Source organism: Petromyzon marinus, chromosome 27 (genome assembly GCF_048934315.1).
Source record: "Petromyzon marinus isolate PM22_M1 ecotype Great Lakes invasive population chromosome 27, UKy_Petmar_22M1.pri1.0, whole genome shotgun sequence".
Taxonomy (NCBI): domain Eukaryota; kingdom Metazoa; phylum Chordata; class Hyperoartia; order Petromyzontiformes; family Petromyzontidae; genus Petromyzon; species Petromyzon marinus.
Genome location: NC_133693.1, coordinates 3,212,040 through 3,237,610, shown reverse-complemented (window position 1 = coordinate 3,237,610; position 25,571 = coordinate 3,212,040). Strand labels below are relative to the sequence as shown.

Below are 25,571 nucleotides of genomic sequence, written 5' to 3'. Positions count from 1 at the left end.
CTCATCCTCCACACTGCGTTCAGCCACCACCAAAAACCACGACACCGCAGGTCACAACAACACTCTCACTCACCAACCCACCAACCAACTCTCACTCACCAACCCACCAACCAACTCAACCATCCACCCACTCACTCATCACACCGCAGGTTAGAACCACACTCTCACTCACCAACCCACCAACCCACTCAACCATCCACCCACTCACTCATCACACCGCAGATCACAACAACACTCTCACTCACCAACCCATTTACCCACCCACCCACTCACCACACTGCAGGTCACAACAACACTCTCACTCACCAACCCACTCACCCATCCACCCACTCACTCATCACACCGCAGGTTATAACCACACTCTCACTCACCAACCCACCAACCAACTCAACCATCCACCCACTCACTCATCACACCGCAGGTTAGAACCACACTCTCACTCACCAACCCACCAACCCACTCAACCATCCACCCACCCACTCACCACACTGCAGGTCACAACAACACTCTCACTCACCAACCCACTCACCCATCCACCCACTCACTCATCACACCGCAGGTCAGAACCACACTCTCACTCACCAACCCATTTACTCACCCACTCACGCACCACATTTCAGGTCACAACAATCGCAGTCACCAACCCACCCACCCACTCACCACACTGCAGGTCACAACAACACTCTCACTCACCAACCCACTTATCCACGCACTCACTCACCACACTGCAGGTCACAACAATCTCAGTCACCAACCCACCCATGCACTCACCACACTGCAGGTCATAACAATCGCATACACCAACCGACCCACCCACTCACCACACTGCAGGTCACAACAATCTCAGTCACCAACCCACCCATGCACTCACTCACCACACTGCAGGTCACAACAACACTCTCACTCACCAACCCACTTACCCATGCACTCACTCACCACACTGCAGGTCATACCACCTTCTCTGTACACTTCTCATTCACCACCACTCAATTTTACGAAATCCCTTCACCCATCGACTCCCTCCCCCGCCCCTGCCCAAATTATCACAACAATCTCGCTCAAATTCGCGAAACGCGTCGACTCCCAACTCCAACAGTGCTGTTTGTTGCCATCCGCTGGGCGATTTTTCGGCCCGCGCAAACTCGAGCGAGGGAACGGTGGCAGCGGAGCCTCGATGTCGACGCGAGGTTTTTTGTTGTCGTCGTTGTCGTCATTGTTGTTGTTGTTGTTCACACTACGCTGGGCCGACGCGTTCGCTCGCAGCGGCGTCACGGCGCCGCCGTGGGCCCTCGCCATCCGCGGGAACGTTCCCGGCCCCCCTCGCCGAGTAGCAGGCGAGCGCGATGAAGACGAACCCCAGGAGCTTGAGGGCTACCGCCAGGCTGAAGACGGCGCGCGCGAGCGAGCCGGTGTCGTACCGCCAACACGAGCCGGCGGGCCGCTCTCCCACGCCCCCTCCTCCTCCGCCGCCGCGGCCGCCCCAGAGCACGCACGTCGCGTCTATCACGGCGCCAAAGTAGACGGGCGTCGGGATGTAGGCTACGGGAAGACGAGGCACGGATACAGGCAATTTGAATCGGTGGTTGGCATAGGGCCCCCACCCTCTCCCTGTGCAAGGAGTTAAATAGCCTCCCCCCCCAACCCGTCAACTCACCCAGCCAATCACCCCACGTCAAATCCCCCCACCCCCCCCTCTTCATAGGCCGGTGCCTGGAACCTTCCGACCCGTGGCCGAGGTGCAGTTGCACTACCTGCACACGGGATAGCTACGCCAGCGGCTGGAATTACGAACCCGGGCCTGGGTTTGGCTTCTCCTGGCGATACGGTGCATCGAGTCAAGACAAATTTCCCGCTCAATTGAGCACGAGGGTGGTGCTTATTTCCCGTTTACCGCCTTACTGAGCCAGTGGTGGAAATTCCACATTCATATGGCAGGAGTGAGACTTCAACTCAGAGTGACAACCCCCAACCAGGATTTGAACCGGCGCATTCTGATTGCGCTGCGAATCCTGGCTGGTACATCATTATGAGTTTAAAATTATTATTGTAACGCCAATTGTGATGACGCTGAAACACACATACAATTTGCATGCATACACTACGACGCTGCAACAACAACAACAACAAAAATCCGGTCCAATTTAACCCCAAACCAAGTTCATTACATCAATGCCAACGTAACGTTGTATGTGCAGCGTAAATTTTACTCTTAGCCCTCCCGTCAATCATCCCTCTGCAGTCCGGCGATGCCACGGGCCACCCCTCGCGAGTCCCGTACATCGACGATCACCCCTTGCAGCGACGTGGCCCTGCCCAAGTCGCCGCTTACTCTGCTCGCGTTTCTTCTTCTCCGCCGTCTCCTCCGTCGGGTGTTCTCATTCACGCCTCTACCGTGCGTGTACGTGCATGTTGGACTTCTTTCGCACCGTGCATAGCCAACCGAGCTCATCGGAGGTGCGGGGGAAGGACAAACAAACTGAACACAAAAAGGAGTTCTAAAAAAAAGGAGTTTTCAATATTAAATTTAAAGGTGCGTACTTCCAGTGTCTCCATCTCAATTCTCTCTCCAACCTGCAGTGTTCTTCGATTATTTCCCAGTGAAAGGAAATTAAAATAAAATAAAAACCCCACCATCTTCAAACTCTTCTGGATGCTCACATCTTGCGATGCGGGTTGCGCTTTAGACTCTAATTGCATCGTGATTGTCCAATTATACTCTCCCTGCCCCGGAAACCTCCTACCCCTGACCTGCTCCGGCACGATAAGAGCCTTTTAAAAACATTCCCTGCTCTCTCCCAAGGTGACGTGCGTGTGAGTGGCCACTCTACCTTCACCCCAACGTGTTGGGACGCAGTCGCAGTTCGACGCCATGTAGACACACACACAGTGTACGGCAGAGAGAGAGAGAGACGTAACGCGGCTCGAGAATGATTTGTTGGGAGCGATGGTCGAAGGAGTTGGGAGCGATTAGCGAGCCACCGGAGCTAGTCACTTTTAAATAATCTGCATTGAAAACTCATTCCTTTTTCAGTTTAGTTTGTTGTCCTTCCCCCGCACCTCAGATTGGCACGTTTGGCTACGTACGGTGCAAAAGAAGTTCTACACATGTACGGAATAGGAGCTACAGCTGGGTCGCTTCAACCTCAGTTCATTAGTGACCAGCCCCCCATGCTGCTGACGAGTTTCACGGTTATCCTCTTTCTCCGTTGGCGGGAGCTCCAGTGCTTCTGTCGCCCCGCATCCGAGTCGGCGTTCTGGTCAACTCCGAAGCCTTGGGCTTTTCTCGCGTTGCATCTCTGCGGTTCTCTCTCATCGCGCCTTTACAACCAGCTGCGGTGGCCAGATGTTACCCCACCTCGCCAGGTATAAAATCAAAGCATTGCTTCCATAACAGAGGTTTTTTTTTGGGGTCAGACCGCGTAAATATGTAAATGTGTCGTTAAACCCGCCACCACCCGACGCAGCCAATGAGTAAGGTTTGTCGCGTCAACAGAACGTGCCAATTCGTCGCTAGTACAGCACGCCGGTGTGTTGGAGAGTAAACCCACAATATTTACAATTCGTTTACTCTCCAACACACCGTTGTGCTGTACTAGTAACGAATTGGCATGTGTTATTTACGTAAACAAATCTTATTAATTGGCCGTGTCAGGTGGTGGCGGGTTTAACGACACATCTAGATTTACACGATCTAGCCCAAAAACCTTTATTATGGATAATATTGGTCACGAAAGCCTACGTATTAAACAGATACATGACTTGACAACGATGCTTCGTTTCGAGAGCGAGCCGCGCAAAATAAAAAGGCGACACCCATTACCGGGTGATGCTCTACTATATGTAGAGGACCACAGAGCTTGGGCAATTGTTGGCGCCGGCTAACTGCCTGGCTGCCTTCCTGCTTGTCTGTGGTTCCTAGGCGAGTGTGAGAACGATGACGCTACGAATAAGGAAACTTCGACTTTTACCGCTCGAATTCCTGATCCGATTTAACAACAACAACAACAACAACAAAAACAGTTATTCGTCTCTCTGCCATTGCTCATGACGTTGCCTCTCAAACATTTGCTTCCTTCTAGGGCCACGGCATCCGTAGCGTTAAAACCACGAGAGGCTGAGCATGCGCCGCACACGTGGACTCACCCAGCGCCCGCAGGAGAACGAACTGCATGCCGAGGGCAAAGGGTCTCTCTTGTTCGTCGACCGACCTGGAGACAAACAAGGACAAAGATCCCCCAAACCCCACCGTATAGCCTCAGCAGACCGTTGTGGCAAGTGGTTCGCGTGCTGCGCTACAGATCCCGGCGATACAGAGTTCGATTTCCGCTCATGGCCAACACCAGTCACGATTATTTGAACCGGTCCTGGCCGGGAAATCGCATTCGACCGGCGACCTCCGGGGATAGCCCCTTGTGCTCCCAAAATGTTCTCTCAAATCTTCTCTCTGCTATGGAAAAGGGCCAAAACGCCACCTGTAATATATTCATTCGACTCTTTAGGGTATCGTTAGTGAATAGCGCGCTGCCTTTGGTTCACCCCTGCGGTATAAATTTGTACGCCACGGTTAGAGGAATAGGAGGACAAAAATACCCTCACGATGGCCCCCCTAGAGCTGCCTTTAATGGAGGCCCTTCCTGCAGCAGTGTCGCGAGCAATTGCAGGGGGCTGCGCCTTTTTACTTGTTTTGTTGTTGTTAACTTTTGTTGTTGTTGTTGTTGTTGCCGCTGCTGCTGTGTTGGGACGAGAGCTCTGCGACGGATTGACCTGAGCGTGACGACGACGACTGCCGGTTGGGCGCCGGCCGTGACGAGGGTGACGACGAAGAGGAACGCCAAGAACGGTGCCAGGGTCCGGCATTTGCCGGGGCACCTGCCCGGCGTGGCGTAACCGGCGGGCCCGGCATCGTCGCCTTCATCGTCGCCTTCACCGCCGGTGCTCGTGCGGCCCTCCTTCGTCGGTCGCCCCCTCCTCCCGGCTCGCGCCTCTTCGGACGAGGTGCCGTCACGGCGTCCCGCCGTCACGCACAGGCAAGATGTGAAATTCAGCTCCTGTCGGGAAGGCGCCAGGTTGTGGCGAAACTTTTAGCGCGAATATAATTCGTCCCTTTTTTACTTTGTACTTTATTCCGGATAGAACATTGCATCCCTTTCAATGGGAGAAGAAGAAGAAGAAGAAAAAAACACAATTGGTATGACGTAAGTGTGTTTTTGTGCTCGCCATAAAGTGATGTGTCCTTGCGCTATCCGTTTTTCACATTCACTCTGTCAAGCCGGCTGCCTAAATGTTCAGATTAATGGGGTCAAACATTTCACGAAGGCCAAGAACCCCACTCGGGGATTTTTTTTTTATAAAAGGCGACAAAACGCAATGCCGAATATAAAACAGGTATTTGGATACGTAGGCTTTCGCGACCAATATTGTGATTCATAATAGGCTTCTTTACGGGGTTACTAGACCGTGTAGGTGTGATGTCAAATAGGGCTATAATCCTCCACCACACGACACCGCCAATCAAATAAAGTTGTCACGCGAGCAAAATGCGCCCATCGATTAAGTTTTTTATTATTACACGATTTTATTGAACTCACTCTGTTGATGTCGCATCCTCAAATCTTGTAACTCAATTTTAACCATCTTCCCAATGTGCTATCGACTGCAAACTTGGTATACTTATGTCTTACTGATGACAATACTATATTCTATCATTAAAACTAAAAAAATATATTTTTAAACATTATTTTTTATATGTTATGTTTCGGCTTGGGTCTAATTATCCACGCTCAACTCACGTTGGCTGTAAATCACCAAGGTTCCTTACGTTATGGCAAGCTTCGGGGCCACTTCCTGGAGTCGTGGAGTTCTGCCATTACGACTACGGTACATTTCATTAAAGCGTGTTTTAAAAAAAAAAGTTTTTTTTTAAATATTACTTATTTACAAAACTGGTTACGTTGAAAAGTTGACCAACAAAAAAAAATCCGACAATTTTACACAAAGTTTCGCCGCAGACGCTGCCGGGGGGCATCATCAGAGCGACTGAGCTTCCCCGACCGGGAAAAGATTGCGAGCACAAGACGAACGCCACTGCCTCGACGTCACTTTGTACCCTGACCTTCACCCCGAAGTGGGTGACCCCCGGTACGTCTGAACATTCCGCAGCGGTCGTACAAGAGGGATTTACTCTCCTTCTCCCCCCCCCACCCCTGCCCGCCCAACACGCGCACCCTGCCGACTCACCTCCGCCGAGCCGCGACTGATGTCCGCGGTGCACCCAGCCAGGCAGGGGCTGAGGTAGGTGACCCCGTCGGAGCCGCACACGGGCGAGTATTCGTGCGGCTCGCACTGGCCCCGCGCCGCGCCGCACCGCCGCCACGAGCTGCGTGTGCCGGCACCGGCGGGGTCGGCAAAGCGAGGAAGAAAAATCGGCCACACGCGTGGATTCGGTAACGATCGCAGAACGAGTTTTTTGCCCTTGCAAGCGTTTGTCATGGGTCGCTATCGGAGGCCAAAATGCGTTTGCGTATCAGCTCTGGTTTGTGCGTCACAGGTTTTGGCCAATAATTTTGGTCATCGTGGCTGGTTTTCCAGAGGGTGAGTCCTTAACCTACGCATGCATGTTGAACTTCTTTCGTACCGTACGTAGCCAACCGCGCTAATCAGAGGTTGCGGGGGGGAGGGGGGTAGCACAACAAACTACACACAAATTGTAGGTGTTGAAAAATCAGTTTTCAATCTAGATTTAAAAGTACATAGCTCCAGCGGCTTCCTAATATCCGAAAGGAAGAGCGCTCAAGAAGGCCTCAGAAGCGCATCTGAAAGGGCGCAATGCCTGCCAAAAGCCACTGCGATGATGAGCGGAAATCGCAGCAACACTGCCGTAATTATGACGTCGTTATCCCACTCGTCATGAGTAGAGAGACGGCTATGGTTACTGAAAGGTTGCGAACTGCTGTTTGCTCCCGCGGTCGTTTCATGGAGACTGAAATTCATAATAAAGGTTTTTTTGGGTTAGGTCGCGTTATTTATAAATGTGTCGTAACCCTCCACCACCCGACACGGCCAATTAGATTAAAAAAAATGTGTCACGTTGACAAAAGACAATTAGTTCACTACTTTAGTCCACCGGTGTGTTGATGAGTGAATCCACAACATTACAAAATTTTGAGTACGACGTTTCGCTGGTAATTACGTCCAGCATCATTGGGCAATTTGCCAGACTTAAATTGTTTAACGACGACTCATTTACCGTTATACACTTCTTTATTCATCGTTAGGAGACCATTCAGAGTGTAATAATCTTAAACTACTTAATTAGATGGTGGTATCGATGGCTTTGGCCAAGACTACACCCTGGCCTGGATCTTTGTGAGAGAAGTATAGTTCCCCCCCCTCCTCCTTTACGAACAGACTGTGGCACCCGAAAATAATTAATACAGCAGATACTGGATATAAGCACACCTCATATAAGCAAAGTTCTAATTGAAGCAACACATGGTTGTATTACACTGGCGGGGAGGGAGGCAAAGGGCAACTACAAGCACACGACTTCTGATATAAGCACACGACTTCTGATATGAGCACAGCTGGGCTTGCTCCCAAAGGGGTACGCTCATCCAAGCGCGGTTTCCCGGCTTAGGCCACGTGTTGAGATGCCCGAGGCACGACTGCATGGGGCACCTTGGGCGCGTCGCACGCGGTCACGCCGTCTCGCCAGCGTCACACGGAGCGAGGTCATCATTGCCTTGGCTGGCGAGGTCAATCCTTTACAACAGCGCTCCGATTAGCACGTTCGGCTGCGTGCGGTGCGAAGAAGTTCAACATGCATGCAGCACGTACAGCAGAAGCGGCGGCGAAAACTTTGTCCATAAACCTCGCTCGCATTGGATTGTCTTCGCGAGAGTTGTCGTGCCGTTGTAAGGCAGGCGGACAGACGCATCCCAAGCACGCACGCGCGCACGCACTCACTCGCTTTACGAGCGGCCGCGACAACCCACACGCGGGCTCGTTGGCGCGCTCGCACACAACCACGCCGGCTCCCGCCGCAGCACCTGCTGGGGTAGCCCCGAGCGTCGACGCCTCCGGCGGTCGCGTCCTCCTCCTCGCAGGCGACGGACGACGACGAGGAGGAGGAGGAGAAGAGGAGGAGGAAGGAGAGGAGGGAGAGCGCGCTGCACGCCACGGCGAGCCGCGCCGCTCCGCGCACCCCCAGCCCCAGCCGCTTGATGGCGAAGCCGCCCAGCAGCAGCCCAGCGCCGGCGCCCGGCACGATCACCGCACCTAACGGGACGACGGCGGGGAAACCGGACGGACAACCGGGCACAGGGCAGGGTCAGGTGGTGGGAGTGGGGGCGGGGGGGCTGCCCCTCCCTTGCCTCCCACCCCCTTACTAAAAGACTCAGCACCCCCACACCAACACCGTTTCCAAATTCTACCGTTACCCATGTTGGCTGTAATGCTCCACGACAATGCGTGGTGAGTTTGTGTATATTATCGCTGTTCGCGTTGAACAGGGTGCAGTAGTTTAGCGGGAGTGCTCTTGAGAATAACATCTGGTGACCCTGCAGCAATTGGTACAAAGCTCGCTTGCTTGCTGTTAGATATTAGAAAACCGATGGACTAAGATTCAATATTGTTTATATGTGCAGACACAGAATGGAAGTTTCACTTGCATCCTCAGAAATGAATGAATGAAGAGTACGTGAACGTGACACACAGAGAGAGAGAGGGAGAGAAGGGACTTGGCGCGTGCCTGTGTACACGCTGGCGCGGGAGGCCGGCACGCCAAACTGCGCCTCCAAGAACTTGGGGGTGAAGGTGACGAAGGCGGTGACAATGGCGCACTCGGCCGTGTAGGCCAGGCTGACGAGCACGAACGTGGGCCGTCGCAGGATCCTCCACGCTGCCCGGGGCAGCTCTGTGGGTTTATTTTCCCGAGCAGAGTTCATTTCGGTTAAAGAAACGAGCGATGAAAGTATTCGTCGTCGAACGTGCACAAGCACAGCGCGGTGTGGATTTAAAAAAAATGTTCTTCAATCAAAAGTCGACGATGGCCCGATATGGATGAGAATGGCCGAGCGTGACGGTTGGCTGTGACTAAAACCCATCGTTGACCGGCGCGCGGCTGGGCGGCGAGGTGCAACGAACGAGTGTGGATGAAGAGGCGGGCGGAGATAACCTCGCAGTGACGCTGTTAGGTGACGGCAGTGGACTCGGTAAGATCACACATGGTGAATGGATATATATATAGGTATATAAATAAGACTTACTAAGTTCACGGGTTGGCTGAGCTAATAATATTGGAGGGGATAAAAATGAGCACCCCTCACCCTAACATTTAATAAGCAACAAACATTTTCACTTTTTAAAGGAAATTATTCTAAGAGAACGACTTAATGAAATCCACGGACGGAGACTTTGACGACGTCAACTAATTCGTCAATAATACTGCGGTCTTAAAGGAAAAATATATAATGGCCGACGTTTCGGGCAATGGCCCTTCTTCATAGCACACGTAAATATTAAGGAGACAAATTCTCAACGTAACATTTAAATTATGGGTATAACCATTCACCAATTACATCACCAAAAAAACTCAATTGCTGCAATTCAAGACCACAATATGATGGAGTAAAGTCTATATATACATTTTTTTGTAAGTGACGGTGAATCATAGCGACTTCATGAGATGCAACACGGGAGACGTCACATGAACACAATACAGCCAACAAACACTCGGTCGATGCATGCATCGCGATCTCGGTTGTCAACATTAATGGATGATATCATCAACATTTGTCCATCACCCCCACAACTCCGATTAGCACAGTTGGCTACGATACTGTGCGAACGGAGTTCAACACACACACATGTACAACTGATGCATTGTTGTTCCAGCTCTCGTAAAACAAAAAAAATAGCAAAATCTTACAAAATGTGTGTTCTTTTCTCTACTACGTTGCAATAATTGCAATGTGTGGATGAAGCAGCAAGCCTAGCGTCTACCAAGGCATGACGAGGCAACGGTGATGCGGCTATCGAGTGTGCAGGCGGTGCAACTGCACCGGGCCCTCATGCCGGATGGGTCCAGACACCGGGCTATAATGAAGGAGGAGCAGGTAAACATGGCATGTTGCGCCAACGTCGGGCCAACGTTGGTCCAACTGTTCCAACCGCATGCCAACGTTGGCCCAACGTTCCACGTTTACCGGGGAGAAATTGTACTTGGGGGGGTGTGGTCCCGTTTCATTCCTTACGCCGGGGGCCCCATGCAGACCACATCGTGGCAACCACATCGTGGCAGACCACATCATGGCAACCAGATCGTAGCAACCATAATTGTAGCAACCATAATTGTAACAACCACATCGTGGCAACCGCATCATGGCAAACACATCGTGGCAACCACATCGTTCGGCAAGCATCCCGTCTACCTCTGATATCCCTGCCGAAGGTGATGGCCGTTGTAACGGGGACGCTTTTGTTCCCCCTCGACTGAAGCGAGGCTTCTTCTTCTTCTTCGACCACTGCAGCCGCAGAAGCAGCAGCAGCAGAAGCAGCAGCAGCAGCGTCCTTCTGCTCCGTGACGGCGGCGGTCACGGGGACGGACGGCTTCCGTCGTCCTCGCATCTTCTTGGGGAAGGTGAAGAGAGGCAACGCCACCCCGAGGAGAGCCACGGCGCACAGGACGAAGCCGCCCCACCTGCATGCGGCGGAGAGACGGTGGAGGTTGGGCTCCGAGCCCCGGGCGGACGCCCCGGTCAGCACCGCGGGTGTGTTCCCTTGGAAGCAAATAATGGAGCGCCGTCTGCTTCAGGGTGGACGTTAAAGACAGCACGGTGTCGTGAGAAAAAAAAAAACAAGGGGGGAGGCCACGTGTGCCAGCTTCACGGTCCAATTGTCAAAAGTTGCTCCCAAATTACAGAATTGGTTGAATCCGGAAAACAACATCACCCCCCACCCCCGATAATTGTGAAACTATCGCAGACATCGCTCACCTGCGAGAGCCTTGCGCTGCAAGAACTGCGTGGCTGATTAAACACGATCACTATGCGCGGGTGTCCTTACGCCCATCAATCCCTACTCCGAGCACAGCCTGGTGACAATCCGGAAAACAACGAGCGGTGGAAAAAAACCCGAAGCACCCGGGTCCGGGCTTGGGGCACCACCGTCGCCCACCAGTTGCCGATGAACGTCGGGTCCCCCGGCGGCACAGGAGACGACTCCCCCGGGTGCGTGTACGTCCCGAGGAGCAGCCCTCCCAGCAGGTAGCCGGCGGCTGGACCCAGCGCGCCCGCCACGTACAGGGTGGCTACGGACAAAGACAAAGTAAACCCCCCCGTCCCCCCCCGGTGTAGCCTTAACGGGGTGTCGGGGCGAGTGGCACCTACGAAAGCCGGCACGGCACATGAGAGGGGTGTGTGGCCAGCATCACGCCCGTGATGCTGGCCACACACGGGCGAGTGCGCCATCGTCACCGCCTTCGTCACCTTCACCCCCAAGTTCTTGGAGGCGCAGTTTGGCGTGCCGGCCTCCCGCGCCAGCGTGTACACAGGCACGCGCCAAGTCCCTTCTCTCCCTCTCTCTCTCTCTGTGTGTCACGTTCACGTACTCGTGGCGATGATTACTACACACCACACCGGGTAGTCATTTAAGGCTGAGTCGACTTAAGGACCGGTTCAGATAATCGTCACCGGTGTTGGTCGTGAACGGGTATCGAGCCCGGAGTCGCCGGGTTCACAATGCGACGCGCTACACAAACATGCACACACACGTACGGATGAGCTGATGACTCTCTTGATTTCAGTATTCTCCGCTGTTCATGAGTGAGGCTGCAGCGTTGTCACGGTGAGATTTTGTAAAATTCACGGCCAAATTGAGCAGGTTGAAAAAAGCAAAGACAACGATTCGTGCCTGCTTCAGTGCCGGCACTGCCCCGCGTGTCAGTCGCTGCCAGTATAGATGTGACGTACGGGATTTTTTTAAGGAAATAAAATAGTAACCATGTTTAATCATGCCAGCAGCAATTTCCAACATTTAACGTTGGACTTCATTCAAATTCACAATTTCCGTGGCCGCCGTAACTACCCTGACCACCGTACCAAATGGAGGCCTCATGAATGACTGTCCCCCTCTATAAAGTCCCTTCTCGTATTCACATTGGAAACTCATTTATTTAAAACCGCTTCTTGTGTTTCGTTTGTTGTCCCCACACCTTCGATTAGCGCGGTTTGCTACGTGCGGTGCGAAAGAAGTTCAACAAATGGTACATTAATCCTGACTCATGAAATGTCCTCTTCTCATCTCCAAATGACGATTTTTCTCTCTCTCCGTCTCGATCAAGTGCCCCCATTCAGACTTCTATCATTGCGTCATCTCCACTCTCCCTGCCATGCAAGTATTCTACCGCTCATTTTGTATTCTTTGGGTCTTCCCGTAAAGTCACGTAGATAGGGTGAAAGAAAATAACAAAAAAACTACGACGTTTCGATCGCAACACAAGCGATCGTCATCAGGAGGAAATAAAACCCCATTTAAATGCCAAACACACCCAACCCACGTATTTTTCAAACTCCCACAATGGACACATGCCCTGCCTCCCTCTTTGTACAGCGCCTTGAGATGCTGCCACATGCAGACACTTTATACATCCAAATTATACAGTATTGTCATAGTATTGTTATCATCTCTCCCCTGTAACCTCATGCCCCTGACCTTTCTCCCTTTGATAATAACCTTTAAAAACACCATTTTCCATCCTCTATCCCAAGGTTACCTGTGCATTTTGCTCCCAATGTATACAACATATTGGGAGGAAGTCAAAATAAATATTCTTTATCAACCCACATCGCATTGTGCAGAGGTGATGCGAGGAAGGTTGAATGCCGAGTACGGTGTACTGCACGTGGCAACTGTGTACGTGTACTCGCTGACCCTACTGCCACCGAGTTTACAATGACCTATTTCACAAGAGTAGAAGATACTCAGGTAAATAAGACGCACACTAAACGTGTGCCCGTGTCAATGAAGTTAGACAAAGCTGGTCTTACGCACACCTAATGGCTTACAAGACGCACCCTCAACTGTTGCTTTAAAATAGAGGTGGTGGTGGAGGGGGCGCGTCTTATAATCCGGAAATTGCAGTAGTGCAGTATTTCTGCCTTTAAATGCCAGGTTCACTTATTTCGTGTCCATCAAAGCAACTTCATATCAACGACGAGCATGCGCGCTTTAGTGTTGTCACGCCGAGGTAGACGGGCGTTGAGCAGTGGGCCAGTTTTAGGCCATTCCATTTGATGGAGGCTTCCCGCCCCGTGCCACTCATTCTTCGGTCTTCCTCTGAGTGAGTTGGTGGGTTTGTTAAAGTTACCGTCAAGGATATTTCGATACAAAAAGTGAAAGTCTTTGCCATGGGTGGGCTGCCACACAGAGATCGCCTCATCATCGGTGTTGCTGTTAAAGAGTGATGGTGCACGCACTCTGCTTTGTGTAAGAACAATTCCTGTTGGTACCAACGACTTCACTTTCCATTTCAGTCCCACCGAAGAATCGTGAGTTCTCAAGTAGAGCACGGACGGGAAGCCGCAGTGGCGAGATGTTAACTCCCTCTCCCGGTATGCAGGAGGTCGTGGGTTCAATCCCGACCCTGATGCCTGCTGTATATTTGCAGTTGGCATGTTCTCCCCGCTTCAGGTCCTCCGGTTTTTCGCTCCACATTTAGAAACATGCCTTTAGAGTATTTGGATGCTATGAATTTCTACGTGATAAGCTACTTCGTTGAGCTATCATTTGCGGCCAGGTCGCTTAAAAAAAAGAGCTAAACATATAGGTCAGTGGGCTACCTGGTAAAATAAAAAAAGTTTCGAGTTCGGTGAGGCTTTGAGTCACCCCTAGCGACTTTGGGAAGTAGCCGCTAATGAATGACGCCGTTGGCTGGTCCATAATTTTACCTGGGTTGAAATCCCAGTTGCTCCTGGATATCAGCCTCTCATTAACGTGTGATAACAAGACGGTTATCAATTAGCCTTTCCTACAAAAAATAGCGTGCCTGTTAATCCAGGGAAACACGTTTTGAGGAACGAACTGGATACATGCATTCCACTTGTTTTGGAATGTATTTCAAGTCGTGTTCATGTTTTTGTTTGTTGCAGTAGCACCCGAGTCAAGAGCCGCATGGCTCACAGGGCTCTACCTAATAAATGAACAATGAAATGTGTTGGGTCAGGGTTGTTGTTTGACCATACTTCACCACCGATGGCCAGTGGTGAAAGTGGTGGGAAACAATGATCATGAGCTCTGGATTATTAAACGCTCTTAAGAGAATGATGCCTGGTGTCAATAAAGTTACACACACACGCATCTTCTGGTTTAAAAGAAACACCACTTGCATAGTTTGCTCTAAATACAGGGTCGGCCAAAAGTCAGGACACGTAGGGTTATTTTAACACTGCCATTATTTTTTTTATTATTTGTTCTTAAAGTGAATATTCTATTAATAGGTATGTTTTTTCCTTTTCAAATGCAATTTAAAAAGTGAAAAGAAAATCGACTAAAGACGAACGAGTTCAATTCGTGCTAATGTATGCTAAAGAAGGCAGCTGTAATCTTTAAAACATTTTTTTATAAATTCATTTAAAAACAGAATGCAGGCATTAATTCATGCCAATGGAAGTCAGTTTTAACATTTGTGAAAATAAATATAATAACCCTTATTCTTGGTTCTTTCGGTAAAGTCACGTAGAGGGGAAACAATAAAAAAATATAAAACAATAAAAGTCTCACGACGTTTCGACTGCAACACAAGCAATCATCATCAGGTGTGATACCTCATGATAATTGCTTGTGTTGCAGTCGAAACGTCGTGAGAATTTAATTGTTTTATTTTTTTATTGTTTGCCTTCTACGTGACTTTACCGAAAGAACCAAGAATATTAATCCCTGCAGTCACGAAAGCTTTAAATCAAAATATAATAACCCTTGTGTGCCCTGACTTTTGAGCAAACCCTGTATAATACAGAAGGGTAAAAGGCACGAATAACAGAGGGCGCACGATCACACCACAGCAGCCATGCGCTTCAACAATGTGATCCTGCCCCCTGTCGGTGGCGTGCAAGAACGCCACTTTGTGTTTGCACCGCCAATCCACATTGATACATCGATATACCAATACCTACATTGATACATCAATATACCAATACAATACATTGATTGATACACCGATATACCAATACCCACATTGATACATCGATATACCAATACCTAAATTGATACATCGATATACAATGCATTGATTGATACACCGATATACCAATACCCACATTGATACATCGATATACCAATACCAAAATTGATACATCGATATACGAATACAATACATTGATTGATACACCGATATACCAATACCCACATTCATACATTGATATACCAATACCCACATTTATACATCGATATACCATATCCACACTTATACACCGATATACCAATACCCACATTGATATATCGATATACCAATACCCACATTTATACATCTATATACCAATACCTACATTGATACATCGATATACCAATACCTAAATTGATACATCGATATACGAATACAATACATTGATTGATACACCGATATACCAATACCCACATTGATATATCGATATACCAATACCCACATTTATACATCGATATACCAATACCTACATTGATACATCGATATACCAATACCTAAATTGCTACATCGATATACCAATACCCACATTTATACATCGATATACCAATACCTACATTGATACATCGATATACCAATACCTAAATTGATACATCGATATACCAATACCTAAATTGATACATCGATATACCAATACCCACATTTATACATCGATATACCAATACCCACATTTACCCACCGATATACCAATACCTACATTGATACATCGATATACCAATACCCACATTTATACATCGATATACCAATACCTACATTGATACATCGATATACCAATACCTAAATTGATACATCGATATACCAATACCCACATTTATACATCGATATACCAATACCTACATTGATACATCGATATACCAATACCTAAATTGATACATCGATATACCAAGACAACCGCCATTCGCCACGAAGTGACGGTGACGTCACCACGGCGCCTGTGCCAGGCTAGGTGCACTCAGAGGCCACGTGAAGTGTCGACAGCTGGCTGACAGGAGGAGGTCACGGGACAGACCCAGCAGGTGCCATGGGTTTGACTGAAATGACCGGCAGATGCACCAGCAGCGCCCCCTGCTTTGCGAACCTGCCTGCTCCATTTTATCCGCCCGGCCCTCCGCTCGTTGTTGTGAGCGTCGCTCCTATTGCCCTCCGTTGTTGTTGGAGGGAGACTGCCTCCAACTGACAACGAGCAGCGTCCTTCACGAGCCTCCTTCATAGAGGCCGATTTTAACACTGCTGGTACCAGTCTTGGGCAAGTTCAATGATACATAAACATGTCCTTACACACCCCCTAACGTTAATTACATGCTGGCTTAAAAATGCAGCTATTGACCAAACCCTAGGTACTTTTTACACATGTGGCGTCCCCGTGATTAATTTAACAGCACGAGCTGTTTGTGGAAACCTTAAAAAGCGAGAGTTTAAAATAAAATGTTTGCGTAGTCGGCAGGATTCGAACCTGCGCGGGGAGACCCCAATGGATTTCTAGTCCATCGCCTTAACCGCTCGGCCACGACTACCGGCGAAGGAAGCGGGTACGGGAACGCCATTTAGTCATCGCCATCCCATGCCGTGCTCAATCCACTGTTGGATGAATACTTTGTTTGTTTTCTTATTCTAAACTTAACGCGTGTGTCCGTGGGCACACAAGATCGATTTCTTGGGGATATCCCAAAATATGGTGATTACTGTACGTGGCTCATCAAACCTCACCAATCGCCCCTTAAAACACCAGCCACTAAACAATTCACGTAACCTCACCAATTCACACAGCAACTCAGCCAAACTCACCAGCTCATGTAGCCTCCTCACCCATTCACTCAGCCAAACTCACCATCTCATGTAGAGTCCTCACCCATTCACGCAGCAACTCAGCCAAACTCACCATCTCATGTAGCCTCCTCACCCATTCACTCAGCAACTCAGCCAAACTCACCATCTCATGTAGAGTCCTCACCCATTCACACAGCAACTCAGCCAAACTCACCAGCTCATGTAGCCTCCTCACCCATTCACGCAGCAACTCAGCCAAACTCACCATCTCATGTAGCGTCCTCACCAATTCACACAGCAACTCAGCCAAACTCACCATCTCATGTAGCGTACTCACCCATTTACTCAGCAATCAGCCAAACTCACCATCTCATGTAGCGTCCTCACCCATTCACACAGCAACTCAGCCAAACTCACCATCTCATGTAGCGTACTCACCCATTTACTCAGCAATCAGCCAAACTCACCAGCTCATGTAGCCTCCTCACCCATTCACACAGCAACTTAGCCAAACTCACCATCTCATGTAGCGTCCTCACCCATTCACTCAGCAACTCAGCCAAACTCACCAGCTCATGTAGCCTCCTCACCAATTCACTCAGCAACTCAGCCAAACTCACCATCTCATGTAGCCTCCTTACCCATTCACTCAGCAACTCAGCCAAACTCACCAGCTCATCAAACCTCACCAAGCGCCCCTTCAAACACCATGTAGCCTCCTCACCCACCAATTCACGTAACCTCACCCATTCACGCACCAACTCAGCCAAACTCACCAGCTGACACAAGTCGTACCCATCAGCCGACAATAAACTCACCTGCTCATCATATTTCATATCCGACTCCGCAGCCATCACCACTCATCACCAACTCACAGCCAAACACCGTGACAATATTTAAAACTATTTCTTTCATTTAACCAGGCAAGGCCCACTGAGCTGTGTAACTATTTTTCAGAAGTGACCTGGACATCACAAATGACAGCTCAACCAAGTGGCTGATCACGTGGACATTTACAGCAGGGGATAATGTCAAAAAGTCCAAGCTCCGACCACCTGTTTGTCAGAAAGTGCACGCTGTGTCAAGAAGTGCACGCAAGCGCGTGCATTTCTTGACATTATCCCCGCACTTGATCGTTCGACGAGTCGGACTTGTACGCGTGTGTGGTGCATGTGGTGTGTGTGGTGCATGTGTGTGTGGTGCATGTGTGTGTGGTGCATGTGGTGTGTGTGGTGCATGTGTGTGTGATGCATGTGTGTGTGTGGTGCGTGTGTGGTGCATGTGTGTGTGTGTGGTGCATGTGTGTGTGGTGCGTGTGTGTGTGGTGTGTGTGTGTGGTGCGTGTGTGTGGTGCGTGTGTGTGGTGCGTGTGTGTGTGGTGCATGTGTGTGTGTGGTGCATGTGTGTGTGTGTCTGGGTTGTAGTAGACAGGGCGTGGGAGATGTTTTCCCAAGAAAGCCGTGAAAACACACACACGCACCACACACACACGCACCACACACGCGCATATGCACCACACACACGCACCACACACATGCACCACACACACGCACAACACACACGCACAACACACACATGCACCACACATACACCACACACACACACCATACACACATGCACCACACACACACATGCACCACACACACGCACCACACACACACGCACGACACACACACACCACACATGCACCACACACGCACAACACACACACGTACCACACACAAACATGCACCACACACACAAGCACCACACATGCACCACACACACACATGCACCACACACACACAAGCACCACACACACACAAGCACCACACACACGTACAAGTCCGACTCGTCGAACGATCAAGTGCGGGGATAATGTCAAGAAATGCACGCGCTTGCGTGCACTTCTTGACAAGGCGTGCACTTCTTGACACAGCGTGCACTTCTTGACACAGCGTGCACTTTCTGACAAACAGGTGGTCGGAGCGTGCACTTCTTGACATTATCCCTTTATAGCAGCCAAAACCTCAAAACGCGCGTTTCTAAAGGTGGAGGGAAACATCGGAGGAGCCGGAGAAAAATCCACACGACCACGGGGAGAGCGAGACATGCAAACTCCAAATGTACAACAGGCGTCACCGTGGGAATCGAACCCACGATCCCCTGTACACCAGGCGAGGTAATTAACATTTCGCCACCGTGACACCACGGGACACTCACCCAGGTACAAGGCCGAGCTGCTGGGCTCCACGTTGTCGTCCAGGTATGTGGCGCCCAGCGTGTAGATCGGCGTGGAGCCAATGCCGACCAACAGCTGTGCCACCACGAACAGGGCCAGAGGCAGTCCCCTCTGCTGGCTGCCTCCTTCTTCCTTGGCCCCTGCCTCATCCTGCTCGCAGTCGGGCTCTGACCCCTCATCTAGCCCGGGCATTGGAGCTTGCTCCATCTCGCCCCCTGGTCCCTCACCCAACACGGCCTCTGGTCGGTCATTCAAACTGGCCCCGGGCCATTGTTCAAGGCCTGCTTGTGGTGTCTCGCCCAGCCTGGCTTCTGGCTTACCATCCAGCGCAGCATTTGGTTTCTCGCCCAGTCCAGCCTTTGGCCGCCCATCCAGCCATGAGCTCTCGCCCAGCAAGGTCTGTGGTCCTTCATCCAGCGTGAGCTGTGGTCTTTGCTCCTGCCTGGTCCATGACCTCCGATCCAGCCCAACTCCAGTTCCTTCAGCCACCTTGAGCTCTGGCCAATGTGCCAGCACGGTCCTAGATCTCCCATCAAGATCGGGCCCTGAACCTCGGTCCAGCAAGGCGCTTGGCCCATTACTCAACCTTGAATGTGGCCTCTGGTCCCGCACAATCCACGATCTCTGACCCAGCCCAACTTCTGGTCTCTCACCGAGCCCAGGCCTGGGCCCTTGGTCCTCGAGCTCCAAGCCTCCCGTCTCGGCCAGCCTGAACGCGCACAACCGCTGTCGGCCAGACTCGGCCGGCCTAAGCAGCCCCGCGGTGGGGGTAGAGGCGCGTGGCCGCCCGGCCCCGTGGTGGCGCGGAGTCACGAAGTGCGGCAGGGCGAACACCAGGGCCCCCAGGGCCACCAGCAGCCCGCCGGCGCCGAGCCAACGCGGCCTCCTGCCTCTGCCGCCACGGTAGCTCACAAAGACCACCACGGCGAGGCTGCCCAGGTCGAAGCAGCTGACGAGGAGGCCGGACTCGGAGCTGCGCAGGCTGAAGCGCCTCTCCACCGTGGTGAGGACGCTGCTCAGGTAGCCGCTCACCATGAGCGCCTGGGTGAAGGTTAGGCAGCCGAGCCAGAAGAGGAAGCGGAGGGGCTCTGACGGGGAACACCGCCTGCACGGAGCGCAAAGCGACCCAGCGAGGCTCTCCTTCGTGAACCCGCATTCAGAGATGTCCACCACCTCCTGTTGCTGCTGCTGCTGTTGTGGAGTCCAACCGGTGAACTCGGAGTGTGTGGCTTCAATTGAGTTCACAGATCCTCCAGAGGTCTCCCTGATGTCCCCCAAGTCACCCATTCAAAACGCGGCTCTCTCGTGAGGATCTAAATCCCACCGCCACAGGCTGGTTTTTATTCCGCTGTTATTGCAGTATAAGGATTAAAGTTAATTTTACGTAATGCAGTCCAAAAATACTGAATTCAATAATAATAAAGTACAACGGTTGGTCAGTCCACTACTGGATGAAGGCCTACACACGCCGTGTGGGTCACGGAACTTGGTTGACCATACTTCACCACGCTGGTCAATGCGAGTTGGGGAAGTAGCCGGTGAGCCCAAGACCGGTTCAGATATCGCTTACGACTGATGCCAGCCTTGACCGGTAATCAAACTCAGGGCGCTGGGTTCAGAGCACACTGCATCACCGCGGTCGCCAACGCTTCACCTTACTGGCGGTGGCCTACTGTAAAATTATATAATAATACAAAATAACTTTAGCGAGAATTGACACCAAATATATCCCGACGGCAGTTGACTACTAAGACACCCATTTTTATTAAAGTGTCCTTTGCCACTCACTTAACCAATAAACAAGATAGATAATTGGTACAATGTGGTTTTCCGCTTGCAAAACTCAACTTGTATCTCCCAGAGCGGGTGAAATATTGAAAACCACGCGACCGCAGAGCGAGTCAAAGTAAATAAAAGGACTTGCATTCGCGTTCTCGCCAAGCACGCGGTCACGCCAATGCATGTTTAAATGCCCTTAATCGTCCCGCAGCAGCCACTTTGAGTGACGCGTAAACAACCCAATTATCCGACTCCAACCAGCTACACATTATACACTCTACTGAGACACTTTACTCTCAGAGAACGCAGTTCTCTTCCCACGCGCTTTGTTGCATCGGCTCGACTCGTGTCACGAATAATTATTTGACGCGACACGAAACAAGCAACCTACGCGTTTGCGGTGGACGGAAATTAATTTGACGCCTTAACGTCAACATTTGAGAGGCGGCTTAAACAAGCAGTGGATCCACCGTGGCTGATGATGACGTCAACAAATCCTTTGCACGTGATAATGTAGTTGTAAGGCGCATTTCATCGGTAAGTCCCAATGCGCCACCGTGTATTGAAAGCAGGACATGAACAGAACCTGCTGGGTGAGCAGCCAGGAGCTCGGCGGCAGAGGCCAGATTTAAGAGCCGAGTTTTCAAGACGGACTTAAACATATCTAACGATTCTGCAGTGGAACAAAGTCTTGACCTCGGAGTCGTTAAAATAAGATCTCAGAGACCTCGTTGGAGTATAACCATGGATCAGCTCCTATAAATATTGCAGGGGATAACGCACCGAGTGCGTTATAGATAGCGTCGACGCAATGAAAAGGCAGCGGCGAAGGTTGGTGGATCATTGCGCAGACGGTGTGAAGCTCCCTTCCCGCGGGCGTCCAGGGGATTGCCGTACCCCGACTCGCCAGGAGACTGCGGTTTCAGCAAAGTACAGACTGATCATCTGTCCCTTCCGTGTGGGATAGAGTGTTTCCCCCTCGCACAGTGGAGTTTCTCCGGGTGCTCCGGTTTCCTCCCAGGTGTATAAACACTCACCAATTACAAACGCTCACCAATATTATTAATCGGCTGGAAACATCTTAATATATAGACAACCGCAAAGCTTTGACAATTGGCGCAGGCTCACCACTTGGCTGCCTTCCAGGTTGCCTGCGGTTCCTGAACGATTATGATGTCATTTGCATGAATGACGCCATAAAAATAACTTAACATTACATTGGCGACGTTTCAGGCAATGACCCTTCATAACACACACATCACGAAGAGAGGGCCATTGCCCAAAACGTCCCCTATTATATATTTTTGCATTTCAAGGCCACAGTGCTATGGACGAACGTGCCGAGTCGTTTGTTATTTGTGCTCATGCACCACTGCCAACGCAGCAGCACCAAGTGATGTGTGATAGCCGTTAGTCAATCCACTGCTGGATGAAGGCCTCTCCACGCCATACTTCATCATCGCGCTGGTCAGCGTTTGGTTTAGCTGAAGGGTTGAATGTTAAGTGAAATTTGAACCGGCTTGCCTAGGCAATGGTACATATCCCGGGTGTTGTTTCTTCTCTCTTCTTCAGAACGCCTAATTTACTAATGTAGCAATTAAACACCAATTTCATTTGTTGATGCCACTGCTTGAATCAATGCCAGCCTGAGAGCGCGCCTGGCCGGGCTGTGGCGAGGTGGTACCCTTCATGGCTGGCCGGTGCAGGTGTCATCTTTAATTGGCTTAATTGATTAAAGGGTACACATTACCGCGGGGTTGAGCCATTAGCCACGGGCCAAGCTGATGGAAGGACAGCCACGTGTCTCTGCACGCGGCTTACTCCCGCCTCCACGGCAATTGGCGAAGCGAGTCAGCCCACACTCGTTCAGTAACACGCCGAGTTAAGTGTGCGCAATTGCGAAAACAATAAAGCAATTATCGGCGAGTTTAACTCTCCCGGGATGATCGTCACGGTGCAATGGGCAGCATTCTCACGCATGGACTTTGACCCGCCCATCCTGGACAATGTGGAAAAGAGCTTCCGAGCTCAACGGATTCCTCCAGTCTGAATTACGATTCTGATGAGAGGCGTCGCCGGTCCTGTTCAACCTCCCGGCGTGGCAGTTGAAACAAAAGGCAACGCTTTATTTAATTACGAATGTACTTTTATTACTCCCTCAGCCGTCTCAGCGGTGTAACCTGTGCACCCACGGTTCGATCGACCGGGCAAGTCGCGTGTGGTGGGTTAAAGTGTGGGTATACTCCGTCAGCGATAGAGTAAGAGAAGGCAAAATTCCCTGCAGGTGGGTCTTTTATGAGCTGCCCTCAAGTGAAAGCCTTTCCGTCAGCAGGAACGCGAGTCATTTAAGGGCTGCACCTTTGTATCTGTAACTCACCTGCTACCTAGGCACGGGTTTGATTTTACTTGGCGAGTCCACAGGCTGAAAGTTACCGTGAAAGGGGAGTATTGTCCGTCTCGTATGTATATATGTATGTTGAACTTCTTTCTCGCCGTACGTAGCCAGCCGAGCTATTCGGAGGTGCCGGGGAAAGACAACAAACGTAACGCAAAACGAAGTTCGAAAGAAATGAGTTGATTTCGAGTCTGCAACACTCCCGACCAGGGATGCGGGGGGGGGGGGGAGGTGCTCAGGGCCCACGGTTGGAACGTGACCATCAGCCAACAAGATCAATCCACTGCTGGACGATGAAAGGCCTTCCCCACGCCGTCGCCGCACGGCACGCGATTTCTGCGATGTCGACACATCACCCGGCACCCGCGAGCGAGTCGATCGAATCGCTCCATCCCTCTCGACGGCCGTTGCTCTTTGACCGCGTTCAATTCCTCGGTTGACATTCCGTCTCTATTCTTTCCCATCGGGGGGCCAATGCATCACCCTTTTAGCGTGCGTCCTGCCAAGGTCTTCACGAGTCGTCGTCTTTATAATCTGCGTCTGGTTCACAGTTCGCGTGTTCCACCGCCCGTCTCTCAGCGTAATTTAAATGCCTGCATTCCTCCACGCGTATTTTCACACTCCTCTTTTGTTACGTGCTGCGTGTTAATGTCCGTCTATCTGATCCATACGTCAGAGCAGGTATTATAGACCATGGACAAACGCCACTGGGCATCTGTGAAAAATAGCTTTATAGCTCACCCGATTCATCCAGTATAAACGCATTTTCTGACTCTTATCTTTATCCTTTTTTTAAATTAATCCGTTTTTCAAACATAACTTGCTCTCGTCCACCTCTTTATTTCTTTTTTGTTGATTCCGATTCTACAAGGATACAGCGTACAATCGAATGCATAGCATAGGATAGGGCAGATAGCATGAATCCTTATTTCATTTGTGCTGCTTCCGATTCCTATTCTACAAGGATACAGCGCACAATCGAATGTATAGCATAGGATAGGGCAGATAGCATGAATCCCCTAACAAAACATACTCCCCCTGAAAGCACCAGCTGCTGTCCAGTTTACTTGTATGCTGCTCTAATTGTACTCGACGGAATGAGCCTCATTAGACGGTGGTGCTTATCCGTTTCCTTTGCGAAGAGTGTCTGTCTAAATGGCTTTTGGCAATCGTTATTTTTTGTTTGTTACAAAACGACGTAACTAATGAGCCAATGGGCTTCTCTCGGCAGCATGCCTTACGGACCAAAACACAGGAATCATTATCTGACGCCGCGTGCACTGCGCACAATCCCAAACGCCGTGTCTGGGGTGGGCGAGTGTAAATGTTTGGGGTGGCGCTTTGAAACAAATGAAAATTAAACAAATTTTGTAAAGGTGCTAACGGTTGCCGAACGAATACATTTATAAAATAGCAGTCATTCCACCCAAAGTGCTTGCCACAAATGAACCACAAATGCCTCGCTGATCTCGTCAAGGCGCATAAAGCATCATCACGCGAACACCGCTCATCCCTCGCAGCGACGGCTTTGGCTGTCGAACAAAGACGTCCACTGCATCGCGTGCTTTCAGATGTGCTTTCGTGGCCGTGTGGAACGTTATTTTGATATAAGGAAGCCACTGGAGCTATTTGCACTTTTAAATCTAGATTGAAAATGAATTTCTTTAGAACTGCTTTTTGTGTTTAATTTGTCCTTCCCCCACACCCCCGATTAGCACGGTTGGCTACAAACGGTACGAAAGAATTTTGATTGAAAGCTCTCGTGACTGCAGGGATTCATATTCTTGGTTCTTTCGGTAAAGTCACGTGACTTTACCGAAAGAACCAGGGTACGAAAGAAGTTCAACATACAGACGTGGCTCTTGAATTCTTGTTATACCTAGTCGCTCGTGTAATATGACGGTGTCTGTGGTCGCGTAACGTAATGGACGAAGTGAAAAGGGAGGCCGAGCAGTGCCAGAGGTGGAGCCAGAGTTGGGAGTCGGATGTAGAGTTCGTGTTGGGGGCGAGTTTTCGAGCTTGCTAGTATGAGGGGTAGGAGATTCAGTTTGGTTGGCTAGGTGTGTTTTGCATCATCACCGTTTGTCCCCTCCCTCCCATTTCCAAGTATAAAAAAACCATTCGTCAATAACATTTCCCGGAAAAGAATAACAGGTAACGTTTTGGGTAATGGATCTTATTCTTCACAGCACAGC

At 50.4% G+C, this 25,571-nt stretch overlaps 1 protein-coding gene and 1 non-coding gene across 2 annotated transcripts; both read right to left on the bottom strand.

The window, feature by feature from the left end:
- Nucleotides 1-286: 286 nt before the first annotated feature.
- LOC116946711 (solute carrier organic anion transporter family member 5A1-like) lies at nt 287-25,571 on the bottom strand. Its single transcript, XM_076069963.1, has 9 exons — nt 18,977-25,571; nt 11,176-11,308; nt 10,493-10,699; nt 8,750-9,027; nt 7,820-8,277; nt 6,238-6,495; nt 4,765-5,048; nt 4,144-4,208; nt 287-1,539 (listed from the first exon to the last, which is right to left on the bottom strand). Exons 1-9 carry the CDS (start codon nt 20,487-20,489, stop codon nt 1,235-1,237), a joined length of 3,501 nt encoding a protein of 1,166 aa, XP_075926078.1. The 5' UTR covers nt 20,490-25,571; the 3' UTR covers nt 287-1,234.
- Nucleotides 16,647-16,728, bottom strand: TRNAS-AGA (transfer RNA serine (anticodon AGA)). Its single transcript has one exon. It is a non-coding gene; the product is annotated as a tRNA-Ser (tRNA).